The sequence below is a fragment of the Brassica napus genome, chromosome A3 (genome assembly GCF_020379485.1).
Source record: "Brassica napus cultivar Da-Ae chromosome A3, Da-Ae, whole genome shotgun sequence".
Classification (NCBI taxonomy): domain Eukaryota; kingdom Viridiplantae; phylum Streptophyta; class Magnoliopsida; order Brassicales; family Brassicaceae; genus Brassica; species Brassica napus.
Window position 1 is genome coordinate 3,067,291 of NC_063436.1, and position 13,798 is coordinate 3,081,088.

At 37.8% G+C, this 13,798-nt stretch overlaps 3 protein-coding genes and 1 pseudogene across 3 annotated transcripts; 1 reads left to right on the forward strand and 3 right to left on the reverse strand.

Moving 5' to 3' along the window:
• Nucleotides 1-112: 112 nt before the first annotated feature.
• On the reverse strand, nt 113-1,129 carry LOC125594628 (protein LEAD-SENSITIVE 1-like). Its single transcript, XM_048770755.1, has 2 exons — nt 933-1,129; nt 113-864 (listed from the first exon to the last, which is right to left on the reverse strand). Exons 1-2 carry the CDS (start codon nt 1,048-1,050, stop codon nt 248-250), a joined length of 735 nt encoding a protein of 244 aa, XP_048626712.1. The 5' UTR covers nt 1,051-1,129; the 3' UTR covers nt 113-247.
• Nucleotides 1,130-2,001: 872 nt separating this feature from the next.
• LOC125594610 (protein LEAD-SENSITIVE 1-like) lies at nt 2,002-3,260 on the reverse strand. The gene is made up of 2 exons (XM_048770746.1): nt 3,017-3,260; nt 2,002-2,864 (listed from the first exon to the last, which is right to left on the reverse strand). The coding sequence occupies exons 1-2, from the start codon at nt 3,243-3,245 to the stop codon at nt 2,161-2,163; spliced, it is 933 nt and encodes a 310-aa protein (XP_048626703.1). The 5' UTR covers nt 3,246-3,260; the 3' UTR covers nt 2,002-2,160.
• Nucleotides 3,261-4,801: 1,541 nt separating this feature from the next.
• LOC125594655 (sister chromatid cohesion 1 protein 4-like) lies at nt 4,802-6,890 on the forward strand. The gene is made up of 5 exons (XM_048770766.1): nt 4,802-5,584; nt 5,674-5,707; nt 5,877-5,982; nt 6,074-6,203; nt 6,522-6,890. Exons 1-5 carry the CDS (start codon nt 5,111-5,113, stop codon nt 6,618-6,620), a joined length of 843 nt encoding a protein of 280 aa, XP_048626723.1. The 5' UTR covers nt 4,802-5,110; the 3' UTR covers nt 6,621-6,890.
• A 118-nt stretch (nt 6,891-7,008) lies between these two features.
• On the reverse strand, nt 7,009-13,686 carry LOC125591202 (annotated as a pseudogene).
• Nucleotides 13,687-13,798: the final 112 nt, after the last annotated feature.

Genomic DNA, 13,798 nt, shown 5'->3' on the forward strand with positions numbered 1-13,798 from the left:
GTGTTCTTCTTGATTACGCAAAAATAAGACAATCTCAAGCGTGGTTATAACGAGTAAAGAATCAACCACATCTCTTTCTTTACGCGTTTACGTTTTTACACAACACAAACAATGAAGACCTCAATTAAACTGTATTCACACATCATACAATAGAGTTACACAATTCAAAGAATTTAGAAGCAGATTCAATCTGGCATTAACCAACAATCAAATACACACATTGCACACAATCAGAACCAAACCAAACTCAGCTCTCCTTTGCCAATGTATCAGCCTGATTAAACCGAGCAACGAGGCTCTCCACAGGCACTTTAACAGCATCACTCCTCATACCAACATCCGAACACAGACGTATAGCATTACTAGCCCAAGGACTAACCATACGCGCAACACACGCAGCCGCACTCACCGAGTTAGCCTGACCGCTTCTCCCAAGCACATAGCTTCTCCCCACCACCAAACCCGTCTTACAGTACATCGCAAAATCCTCACAGTTATTCTCGAACACATGGTACTCACCAAACCCATTTCTCAGCAAAAGAAACTCCGCACGAGAGATCACTTCCTCCGAAGGATCCGAAGCCGCCGTCGTGCAGGTACCGCCTCGGAGCTTGGACATGAACAGAGCCGGAGAGACACTGTACTCGAAGCGAAGGAGATCTCCTCCGGAGAGAAAGCAATCGAGACAAGAAGAGATAACTCCATGCGTGTTGGATTGCTTTCCTCCACAGTTAGGACAAGGGTTGTCTCCTCCGTGATTGGTAATAGAGCTGACGATGAGCTTGTCCAAAAAAGTTCCCGTTCCGATTTCAAGACCGCCTCCACGTGTGAAATGAATGACCTTTCCGTCTCCTATGTAGATTCCTGTGAGATTGCAAACATAAAGTTTGGATCTTTGATAAACCCAGAAGAGAGAGAAGGAGATGGGTTACCGTGATGAGAATAGATATAAGCGTTACGCCATGAATAGATGTGGTCTCCTGGTTTCAGATCGTCTTTAGAGATCTTGTTGGAGAATAATCCTATCTTCTCTAGAAGAATGGATTCCATCTCTGGCTAGATCAATGGGGGTTCTCTAGAGTTTTTTCCAAGATTGTTGGTTTAAAAAAACCAAACCTTTAAAGTCAACTGGTTTTGTATTGGCTTAGCTGGATAAGGAAAAAGTCAAAAGGTCAAATTGAATTTAAGAATCAATTTATCCCCGGTAAAGGTGATTTGCATAAATATTTAGGAGAAACTCTAGAAATTAATAAACATTTATGATTTTGAGTTAGATAAATTATAAATTAATAATGCTATATAATTTTTTTATAAAGTTACATGAATATAAATTTATCTATAATTTCTCTTTGCAATTTAGTATTTTAATATTATTTTTACATCTAAAATACATTAATATTCTAGGATATATAATTTCAATACGTAAAATTTATCAAATAATCTAATTAAAAAAAAGATTTCAAATCTAAAAAGTTTGATTACTCTATAACATCTTGAAATTAAAATTTCTTTTTTTAAATAAAAACTGAAAATAAAATGTTTTACAAATATAATCTAAAATAAGTTTAAAAAAATAATAATTATTTATAGTGTTTTTATTGTATAATAACAAAGAGAGAGTTCCACGATTCAGCAAAAGTAGAAGTAGCCGATTCTATGATCCACAATAACAACTTGGTGAGTTATTAGTTATTGATAACTCAGAAAAAGACACCAGTGCGTGTATATTCAGCCAGATAAACAAGGTGGTGAAGAAGATATAGAGACAAAAGCATGTTGTATTCTTGTGTGATTGTAATGGGTTATGATCAGAAAACCTTCTCGTGTGGACAGCTTTGTTTAGTTATTGTTTTACTGATGATGACTAGTGTAACACTAACACTAAATTCCAAATCAACCAAGGAGCCAAACTAATGGTAGGTAGGTGATCAAACACTATTCGTCATCCACTTGTGTTTGTTTATTGTTTTGTTTCAACATTCTTCCAAAGTAGACCAATACTTTGGAAACAACAATAATGTTATTTTCACATGATAAGTAGTGTCAAACACACATGGTTGCACGCATACAATGAAAACAGAAGCAAACAGTTAGTTACCATCAAACACTCACAATCACAATCACAATCACAATCATAATCACACCACAACAAGTGCTAAACTAGCTAGACTTCTTGTCGTCTCTTCTTTCGATAATCGCTATAAGCGTAACAAGGTCTTCCACAGGAACTTTGCTAGCATCACTTCTCACACCAATATCAGCACATAAACGACCATAGCAGTAGTTACCATACCCCGCCGCCAAAGTCACAACACCAACACCAGCAACCCCAGAAACAACCAACCTCGCAGCAGAGCCCACAGAAACACTCTTCACCGTCCCCCAAAGCGACAAAACACCACGCACCGCAGACCACGAGTTAGCCTGTCCACTACTCCCCAGCTTAGACAAAACAATCAAACCAGTTTTGCAATAGATCGCAAAGTCTTCACAGTTGTTCCTCAACAGATCATACGCACCAAACCCATTTTTATTAGACAAGAGGTGTCTCGCACGGTTAACGGTTTCATCAGAGGAGTCTGAAACCGCTGTTGTGCAGATACCGCCTCGCGGTTTAGCCATAAAGATGGGTCCAGAGACACCGTACTCGAAGAGATAGAGGTTTCCTCCGGCGAGGAAACAGTCGAGGCAAGAACAGATCACACCGTCGAGATTCGATTGGTCTCCGCAGTTAGGACAAGGGTTGTCACCTCCATGGTTTGGAACCGAACTAACGATGATGTTGTCTACGAAAGTCCCTGTCCTTGTCTCAAGACCACCTCCGCAAGTGAAATGTATGACGTCACCATTGCCTACATAGATTCCTACAAGTTGCAAACATAGAAAGGATCGTCATTTATTCTAAGACAGGAACATAAAAAGCTAAGATCCAGCGAGAATTGTCTGAACAGAAACTGAAGGAGTGTTAAATGCAATGTAGCTACATAGAGATAGATGGAAGGGAAAGAGACTGAACCGTGATGAGAGTATATGTAAGCCATACGCCATGAATAGATGTGATCTCCTGGTTTGAGTTCATCTCTTGAGATCTGTTGAGAGAGGAATCCCATCTTCTTGAGAGACACAGAAGAAATGTTAGAAGCGCCGCGAGACCAAGAAATGATTCTTTCCTCTTGTGTGAGGTTTTTCACTTTACTCTCTTTCCGGTTTACTACAAACCACGACTCTTGACTCTTGGTTTGCATTTCAATTTTCAGTGTTTTTTATTCGGGTAGTTTTCACTTTACTCTCTTTCCGGTTTATACTAGAAAACATGACTCTTGCCTCTTGGTTTACATGGGTTTAAACAAACGCCATTTTGTTAATTTTGTAGAGAATTATAGAATAATTTTGTTCCTCGTTAATTTTGATATTATTTTCAAAATTTTATTCCTACTCATTATTTTTTTTATATATTCCTAATGTTCCTATGATTAGTTACCATTCAAAATTCAATATTATAAAATACAATATTCAAAAACAGAGAGATTTGTACTACGCGTCTACGCCCTGTAATGGTTAATTTTCCTTTTAGGATTTGGCAAGGCTTTAGCACGGAGTACCGAGTCACCTCTCCGACATAGTCTCAACGCCATATCTACTGCGCCTATTCCGAAGAGATAGATCAAAGCCCGGCTGCAAAAGAAAAAAAAAGGTTAGATGGAGGGAAAAAAACAATTCACAAATGGTTTGTAAAGAAGAAATAACAAACCTCTTAAGAACAAAAACATCAGTGATCTTTCCACATGAAGAAAAGCGGTTAGTCAAATCACTCTTAACAACATCTACATGGAGCGAAGGGTCATATCCAGTAACAGAAATGCCTCGGCTCCTGTAATTCAATAGTTAATTTGTCAGCAAATTACAAACAAACCCAATGTAAAGAGAAAAAAAGCATGAATATAAAATTTTACTTTTTTCTTTGGAAATGGGCAACATGCCTAGCAGCCAACTCAGCAGTACTCAAACCAGAACTAAGCTTGCTGAGTTCTGGCGGTAAAACTGTAGCAGATAAGATCCATCCTCCATATCGGTTCCATCAAGTGCCAATGCTTTTTCTTCTGCAGCTTCTCCGCGGAGAACAAAAACGGTAAAGCCGCCGCTAATTGCATTGCGAACTCTCGGAACTTGCACTTTTAAAATTTATCCACATGACCCAGACAGCTTAGACAATGATCTAACGAGGTCAAGGGGCTGAAGCGACGACATGTTGTACCCCTGAACCCCAATCCTCACCCTATCATCAGAAATAAATAATCAGAATAAATAATCAAAAATCAAATGTTGACACAGGCATAAGAAAGTTCACAAAAAAAAAAAGAGTCTAAGAAATTCCTTACTGGCTTTTGACAAAATCGTAGAACGATTTCATCACTTGAACATGGCTCTCACCAGGTAACTAATAAAATCGGTATAGCTCCAGAATCCATAAGAACACCTGTGACACTGACTTTCGTGTAGAGGGTGCTAAAACTGAATGAGTCACCAACATCGGTAAATAGGAGCTCAATTTTGCAGTGAAAGAAAAATAGGAAAAGAAGGAAAAATAACTAATCGTAAGATGTTTTTTTGGCTATTCAAACAAAGAAGGATACGAGGGAAGTCATATAGCAATAGGAAAGTGAATCAAATGATCCAGAAGTGTCTATTCGAATCGGACATGAGATGAGTATTCGCTAGGATGATTGATATGCACAATCAATGCACAGTATTCTGTCACGGCAATGTCTTAGCTATTACAATACTCATTTCTTGCTAAATTTTAAGAATCACTTCTTTTAGATCACTAGGAATCACGATAATTGAGAATGATGACCGTCATGCTTCTGTTGGAGCGGTGGAAGATAATGAATGTTCTGCTCCTCAAACTCGCCCTGATGGTTCTGAAGAGCAACCTGCTGAGGCTCTTACTCACCCAGAGGACCAACAAAACATAGACCAACAGGAAGAAGAAGAAGTGAAAGACGATAACGAGCTTGGTGAAACAGCATGTGAGTTAGAAGTTCCAAAAGAAGGCGATGGAGCTGCTGCTGATGAAGTAAGTCTTGTAGTGAATGACGAGATCGGTCAAATGCCAGCCGAGGACAAAGTCGATCATGTAGAGGGAATAGAGGATTTACAGGTGGAAGGATACCATGATGGAGGTGTAGGCGGTGAAGATGTTTGTGTTATCGAAATTACTGAAGGTGATGTTGATCACAACGCCATTCTCAATGAGACAGACTTGAAGGTTGAAGATGAGCTTCCACATGATAAGAAGACGGATGCATCAGCTGAAGTCTGCGAGATTGGTGTAGACAACCAGACTCAATGTGATATCACAATTGGCTATATTGAAAATGGACACGTAGAAGCTGGTGATTTGGCTTTGGAAAGTCTCAACGAACCAATTGTGGAAGCAAAATATGATGGGGTGAATCCAGAGACAGAGCCTGATAACAACTACGAACCGCATAATGATGTGTTTAATGAGGAGGCTACTAATATGCAAAGTGCACCAGATGAAGATCCTACTTCTCGCGATGGTTTTATGAGAGATAACGACGTAAGTTTTGTTTCATTGTGGTTTCATATCCTTATTCAAGTAAAGACATGCCTCTTAAGTTCTTCTTGTGTTATTCTCTTATGCTTTAGGAAATGGATACAATGGAAGTGGCACATGACACAGGTTCTAAACCTTTTACGAATTTTAATTGTACAAATTATCTGTACGTTCTCAGTTTAAGCAATGGGACTAATACTTGGTCATCATAGCATGATTTAGATTTGTGAGATGCTGTTATATCCATGATGTCTCAGTGGTTCTACTTATAATTGATTTCACTCTGTGTTTTCAGGATTTTTGAATGTGGATGATGATGAAGATCATGAAGAAGACGATGGTATGCAAGAAGGTGATGAAACTCGTCTTCTAGAGAACAGTGGTTGGTCTTCTCGTACCAGGTCCGTACAGAATCATTTTTTTGCACAGACTATCATGTAAGAAACATGATGAGCCTGAAACACTGAAGACTATTATTCTCTTTTATTATAGGGCTGTGGCGAAGTATCTCCAGACAATATTTGATAAAGAAGCTGAGAATGGGAAGAGTGTTGTTGTAGCGGACAAACTTTTAGCTGGGAAAACCCGTAAAGAAGCATCGAGAATGTTTTTTGAAACCCTGGTATGTTCATAATACGACCCTAAACAAAAAAAAAAAAAGCTCTGATCTTTCTCTCGAGAAAACAAACTTGACCAGTAATTGATAAATACACATAGAATCTTACATGTTTTGGTTTTATGCTGCAACTCCAGATTAATTTGTCTGTTTTCCTACTGGATTGTTAGGATGTTTAGGTGTAAGCATGTCTAAGTTAGGTGTGTACTCTCGGCTTTAGTGCATCAATCACAACTTGTCTTTTTAAGACGGAAGAACAAGTTTGGTCTTCATAAACTTGATCATCTTGTTGAATCTGTCTTTTATTATTTGCCAATGTTGCAGGTTTTGAAAACAAGAGATTATATCCAAGTTGAACAAGCTAAGCCATATGAAAGCATCACCATAAAACCGCGACCAAGACTCACCAAATCCATCTTCTAGACGGAGAGGAGTCTTATAGTTGCAGATAGGTAGAGTTTGGTCCAGCCAGAAAATATCATCCTAAATGATTTTCATTCTCTGAAGTTATATACATTTTCCCTTTTACAAGGCAATGTAGTAGCGATAATAGTGTCAGTGGTGTTGTAGCTAACCATCCAAGTAGCTGGAGGTCATTTATTTTACCCTTATATATATAACTTGTATGTATGTATATATTGGTGCCACCATGATCATCACCAGTTTATATTTGAGAGATGCTAATTTTATTTTCTCCCGTCTGTCATATTGAACTTGAGAATGTCGAGGAACCCATTTTTTTACTGAATATTAATAATTTCATATTAATATTATTGGAATCAAACAGAAGGTATAAATGATTGGAAGTAAATAAAATGATAATATCTATAATCCTTTTATTCCACAAACAAAAGTAAAGCTGAGATCCACCTTTTTCAAATTTTGGTGTAATGTAAAATTAATCTTTCTCCTACCGAAAAAACATTTCTTGACAACAATTTGCTACAATCAAAATTGAAAACTCAGACGTAAACCATCAAAATGGATACACAGAATACAGAGAGAGAGAGCTATGAAAGTTCACTGAGACTGAAGAACAGTAAGGTAATAAGGATAGCCTTGGCATGTCCCTGATGATGCATCTTCACGCCCGGAAAGCTCCCAGGTAAGTTTATACGAAGAGAGATTGTAGATACCTGGAGCGAAAACCGATATCTGCAGCGGGATCTCCGTTGTTGACAATGGCTGGATTTCGACCTTTGTGGAACTTAAACCTGACCATATGAAAGGAGGTGAGCTTTCCATGGACGATGGAGGTTTCCCTGAACGGCTCCCCATGACATCTGAAGTCAGTTTCATTTCCTCTGTTATATCTGGCACGTAGCGCCACCCGGATTGGTTTCCAGCGGAAGGAGTTGGTGTTGCTACGTCTTGTACGGAATCAATGGTGTTGAAGCTCACAGATGATATTCCATCAGATGTGTTTCTGATTACTAATTTTAGTTGAATTTCACACAAGGAGGTCGAGAAGTCGTGGTATATGGCTTGGGGACCGTCTAGGGACCACGATAGCGGGTTTGAGCTCCTGATTCTGTAATCGAATGATTACACGTTAGTTAAAAATAGGTTTCAAAGCTGAAGAAAATATACTGTTACGTGAATACTCTTTACCTATTGTGACATGAATGGTGAGACAGAATCTTTGGTATATCTGCCACTCCTGATGAATTGCTGGATTTTGCTGGGTGAGAGATTAGAATGAAGTCAACGGTATTGGTACTTAACTGTTTCAATCATACAAACACGAGTTCATTATGGTTTCTGATGATAGAAAGTTACCAGTGATGATGCTATGTTTAAGAGAAAATGAATGTTCCCTTGAAAAAACATCTCTACCGCATAAGATATATATATGTCCCTGAAAGAGGATTTCGCTTACCTGATCTGAGGTTTCTTGACATGACCTTTCACTTTCATGGAAGCTTGCTAAAGGTGAGTTAACGATATCAAAAAGTTTTTCGTCGTCATCCTGAGCAAACAGTTTTACGTCGGTTTGGCTGGGAGGAATGGACATGGTTTTCTCTTCTTCAGTCGCTGATCTTCTGTTATCCTGAAATTTAAACAATATTCTAATTTCAGACATGGAAAAGAGAAAGACCAACTAGCTACTAAATGAACATTTTAAGCTAATAGCGACCTTAATCATGAAGTGACATGATAAAGCTTGCCCGGGAAGCAGAGACTTGGAAGGTAAGATTGTATCAACACGCTCAAGTAAGGAGATACCCCACCGACACCCAACTGTTGACAACTGATGAATTTGGAAAGAATCTGAATTCGCACGGTTCAGTATATCCATACGCACAAGACATTCTTGCAACTTTGATGGAGAGGGAGTGATTTCGAACGAGGTCTCTAGAGATGGCAAAACCTATATAAAAATGTACGATATAGAAATGGTTCAGATTGGTTGGTCAATGCAAATATTGCCTATAACATAATGAAGGTAGAAACAACCAGCCTAGAGATTCATCACCTTTAAATTATAATGCATCCTTAGGGTGCGATACTTCATGATGCTTGATACATTTTCCATCTCATAGTATATTGTGAAATACAAAGATATCGTTCCTGGGATGGCAGCTCGAAGCCAGAGAGGCCACCTCAAAGATTTATCTCCTTGCAGTGACACATCCTGAAAAAGAGCAACATTCAGAACCATGTTAGAATAACCTGACATGCACATTTACCTGGAGGCTTGAATAAAAAGGTTAGCCACGGACCTTTGGAAATGAAAATACACTACTTGTTTCACTCTTCACAAATTTTGTTCATGGCCCTTCTTTAAGCAATCTGGAAACTCCGTTGTCACCTCTTCTTCATGATTTCCAGGATTTACAAATCTTGGATGGCTAATCTTCATTTTAAGATTCTACAAGGACAGACAGACTTTTAAAGCTCAAAAATAATCCAGAGAATAGCTTAGTGCATCACAATATTCGGTAATCAAGCAAGAATAAGTAGATAAGCCAGACAATGACAAACTAAATTAATACACAATAACAGAACAAAAATAAATTTTACTGGCTAAACGGTAGAGAATATGAATGATAAGGGTTGATCATAAACGAAAACTACCTTTATCGGGAATTCCGACTTGTTTTTTAACTCTAAAACAAGATAACGTAGATCTCCAGCATACAATTTCTCAGGCAGATGATCAATTGAACCCAAAAGCCTGGGTAGACTCTGCACAGTCAAAATTTCATTATGTTAGACGTCGTAGCAAATCTTACAAAATTAAACCGTAGAGGAAAAGTTTGCACCTTGATGACCAAAAATTTCAAGGCATCAGTGGGAGTAAGTTTGTTTTTCCGTCTTCCCTTGTTAGTTTTTGCCTTTCCAGGGGCAGATTGGAAGTAATGCACACCTACAACAGAACCAGACAACCTCCACCTTACACCGACAATTTTGAGGATACCTTCTTCACTGGGGGTAACCGTGAGTCTCACCTAGAAGAAAAAAGTTATGACAATAAGTCAAACGTAAACAGCAGCTGATAAAACCATCAGAGATTCACCAAAGGATACAGTAAGCAAACGGAAGATATAATAGTCAGAAGTTAAAAAGGACCAAGGCAATTCAAAACTGTGACTACAATCAAGGTTAGTAGCAATGAGGTAAAGCCAGCAATCACAAGTGAAACATCAAAAAAAATTAAACGTGTTTCTCTATATATACACAAGAAGATGAATAATGTCAGATATAGAAAGAGTAAAAATATTAAAACGTGTCAATCGATCTATGTTTTCAGTTTAGCAGACTCACCAGTTTTTTCTCGCCTCCGCCTAATGTTAAGTCCACTTCAGACAAAGTGAAAGAAGAAAAACCAGATGTTGTACCCCTGTAGTATTGTTGGTAAAGACGTTGCAGCTTAATCATTCAATTGTAGATCAACAAAGTTAAAAGAAACCTGAATGAAGAGATTAGCTGCTTACTGATTATGTTCTGCGGAACTCTCGGTCCCCAAGCTTATGCTACTTGGGTGTTTATCAACTTTACAAAGTCCAAACGTTTGAAATAAGTTTCACATCTATAAACCGAAGGACGTAGAACAATTCCAAAGTGAACATCAATATTATAAACAGCTTACCTTTTAGGTCATCAGAATTTGAGGTAAGTTCACAGATGAGAGATACGCTTGTTATAGAAGTAGAGATTAGCAAGGGATTCCTAAACTCCAGATCCACTTTCACTGACTCTGATAACAAAGAAGTACAAGTAAAAATCCACAATTACAAACATTTTCAAACATACTACAGCAGAATATCATGTCCTCCTCAACAATATGGCCTGAATTTATTGACAAACTAAGAAATCCCTCTTCCTTGGCAGAGGCACAACTGATAACATTTACAGATGCTATGATATGACTAATGAGGAAATCTTATACTCCGTGCAGAATTATCACAGCTGGGCGTTCCAAAAATATACATTTTTTCAACATCAAAGCATGTCTAGATCAAATTGAAATGTCCTCCTGCTGGTACGATAAGGTAGACCAGATTTTGCGTATTAGTGTGCATAAGTTAAGTGCAGGATAATGAAGAAGCTCCATGATTCAGGTAAACATCGAATGCAGCTAACAACATTAATGAAAAAGATGTAAATTCACCTCCAGCCACACAAACATTGGATTCCTTGTATTTCTTTGGTAGTAGCTTTGACTGTAATTCCAGCCAGTTTGACTTGCCAGAATTTAATGATGGAATGATATCATCCTCCAGTGACTGCCAGATGCTCTCTTGTACAAGAACCTGACCATGACACGTAAATAATATTAGTAAACAACAGATGCAAATTCACCAATAATGAAAAAGAAAAAATCAGGGATGCACAAATATTATTTATTTGCAAGTATTATTTGCATTAATCCAAAAAAAATTAACCAGAAATACTGATATCAGTTATGCTGTTCATAATGAAGTAAAAAGGCAAAACATCCGAGGAAGATTATGATGGGTACCAATATGTACATTCTTCCAAAGAGTGAGTATGCAACTTACAGAAGCTTGAGATGCATAAGTGCGATGGTCTTCATATATAACTTGAAGAGACGACATATTAATAAATGGTAGTTGAAGTCCCACCACCTCGTGCTTCATTCCAGTTTTCTTCAGAATGACAAAAGTAAGAAGTTATTTTGTATAGTCAAAGAACAAAGAGTAGAGACCAGGGGTAACTATTGGAAGCACTCTATTATTCTCTGTGCAGCTTCAGTAAAGCGTATAAAACAGCAGGTATAAAGCTAGGCACCTTAACAATCTCGAAAAAGTCTCTGAGAAAAATCTCTTGGGTTGCCTTGGATTGGTTGCCACAGTCCAGTACTTTGAGCATATTTCTAACTGCAACATCATGCATCCCAACAAGTGCGTACCACCTGAAAAGGTAATTTCATAGCAAGTCTTAGACCACAATTTCCTAAACATCACGCCTTAGACGTACATTCACAACGTTTAAAACTTACCGTCCAATATGAAAATGTACATGGTCTTTGATATGGCTCCATGTAGTTGATTCATAAACAGAGATTGCACTTCTATATGTACGAATTGCATGGCTAACCTGAAAAAACGCATAAAAACTGTATTCTTTAGATTGCAAAGCATGTACGAAGCTTGATCCCTTTCAACAAAATTACATGTACCTGATCACAGTTTTTATAGTGGTCTCCTGAGAGAACTAAGTGAAATCCATACTTGTTTAACATCGCGGGCTTAGTTAACACGAAGCAGTAAGAAGCTTGCTCTAACATGACTGCGGCGTGTAATGGTTCCTGAAAAAATAATAAAGTTAGAAATGGTATAAAGTGCATATGTTCTGAGGCATAAAAGAAGCACCTCTCCACATATGCGGAAGTAAGCAGAAGCAGCTTCTTTGTACTGGTCTCCAGCTTTTAGCATCTCTGCCCACCAGAGCCCACATCTCGTAGCATTTTGAAATCCAGACCTCCCAAGTTTCTGCATGAGATTACAAGGACATGTTACAGCATGTACTACCGCGTCACTTGCTCAAGTTAACCCATTACTATTTCAGTTTCAAGTTTTGCTTATAATAAACACTAATTCAAGTAAGCGAGGGACATTCACTGAAAGAACTGTTTTAGGTGGGTTATAAAAACATACCAGATAAGTGCTGAATGCATTTTCCATGCAGTACTCAGCTTCCTTTTTTGACTGGTCTGAGATGAAATATGCAAGTCCCATCATTTCCTTCCCAAGCATACATGAGAAGATGAGTTATTGAAGCCACCACAAGTAACGAGCAATGGAAAATAAAGACCAAAACAATCGGCCTGATGGGCTAACCTATACTATATGTTAGATTAAATTATACAAAACGAGTATTGATTAAAAATAATGCCACCTGAATACCTACATAGAAACACAATCATAAAGCTGTGAAGCTACCTGAACACCAGCATAGTGCTTCCAAGCTTTATCGAGCTTGTAATCGGTTGATATTAAGCGATAGCTTGACAATGCAAGTTCATAATCATGCAACATGAAGGCGTAGTCACCCAAAATTCTAATTTGAGATTCAGTGGAGCTAAATGTATACCTTCAAAAATGAAAAAAAAAATAGTAAGAGCTTATGATGACGTCAAGGAAAACATTAAAGGAGCAAAATTTCAAGAAAGCATACATAGAACCTTTGGTTGAATCCGGAACATCGTCTTTTCCTTTTCTCCCACCATAAGTTTTTTATTTGGTTTCTAAGTCCTTTCCTTGTTGCAGAAATCTAGTGACACAGCAAAATGCAAACTAAATGATATGGAAAGAAAAAAAAAAGAACAAAGTAAAGCATACAGAAAACGTAAAGCATGTTCCCACGATTAACTTTTTAGAAAATCTAAAGCTAACCTGTTGATTAAGATCTCGAACTTTCTGTTCCATGTAAGGAATTATATGCCTCGATGCAAACTCTTGCATCAGATCTTTGATCTACCTCGAATATACGAGGAGAACTAATAGTGTTGGTTAAACATTCCAAAATATTCGAAAGGCGTGAATATCATCAGAAAGCGAATGTTACCTCCACGATATCGTCGCCAGTGAGAGCACATCCAAGTTTGTCGGCCGAAACACTTGATTTCTTTCAGAAAGAAAAAATAATTAAAATGTTGAACTTACAAAAACATGGATTGATATATGAATCATGAGCAATATGTTGGATAAAATACTGATGAGAGGCTTACAAATGAAGCCCATGGATTAGCCTGATGTTCCACGTTCCCCTCTTTAGATGAATTAGTGCAAAGTAAGTTGCACTCATTGTTTCCAAATGTACTTCTCATCTCAGACAGAACTTTAGACGTTCTACAGAAGAAATTACAATCCCGTCAACTAAAGCCTTACATTTGACAGCCATATAGTTATAATGAGAATCATATAATATACTATGTAGTAAGGAACAGTTTACCCTCTCTGTTGTGGCAATCCTGATTGTCATGCACCAACAGGTAATGCTTCAAAATCTTTGGGTCCATTACAACCCATCAGTAAGCAAAGAAGGTAATCTATTGGTGTTGAAAAGATCTACAAAGTATAATTTACAGGTTGATCGTCTTTTGATGAAAAACGCCAATAGACCTGAATAAA

What these genes read in the sequence shown, in the direction of transcription:
- LOC125594628 (XM_048770755.1), bottom strand. Translation starts at nt 1,050, where the DNA reads ATGGAATCCATTCTTCTAGAGAAGATAGGATTATTCTCCAACAAGATC. An exon ending in TTATATCTATTCTCATCACG is followed by an intron (nt 865 to 932) that starts GTAACCCATCTC and finishes GCAATCTCACAG; the next exon opens with GAATCTACATAGGAGACGGA.
- LOC125594610 (XM_048770746.1), bottom strand. Translation starts at nt 3,245, where the DNA reads ATGCAAACCAAGAGTCAAGAGTCGTGGTTTGTAGTAAACCGGAAAGAG. An exon ending in TTACATATACTCTCATCACG is followed by an intron (nt 2,865 to 3,016) that starts GTTCAGTCTCTT and finishes TGCAACTTGTAG; the next exon opens with GAATCTATGTAGGCAATGGT.
- LOC125594655 (XM_048770766.1), top strand. Translation starts at nt 5,111, where the DNA reads ATGCCAGCCGAGGACAAAGTCGATCATGTAGAGGGAATAGAGGATTTA. An exon ending in GTTTTATGAGAGATAACGAC is followed by an intron (nt 5,585 to 5,673) that starts GTAAGTTTTGTT and finishes CTTATGCTTTAG; the next exon opens with GAAATGGATACAATGGAAGT. An exon ending in GGTTGGTCTTCTCGTACCAG is followed by an intron (nt 5,983 to 6,073) that starts GTCCGTACAGAA and finishes CTTTTATTATAG; the next exon opens with GGCTGTGGCGAAGTATCTCC.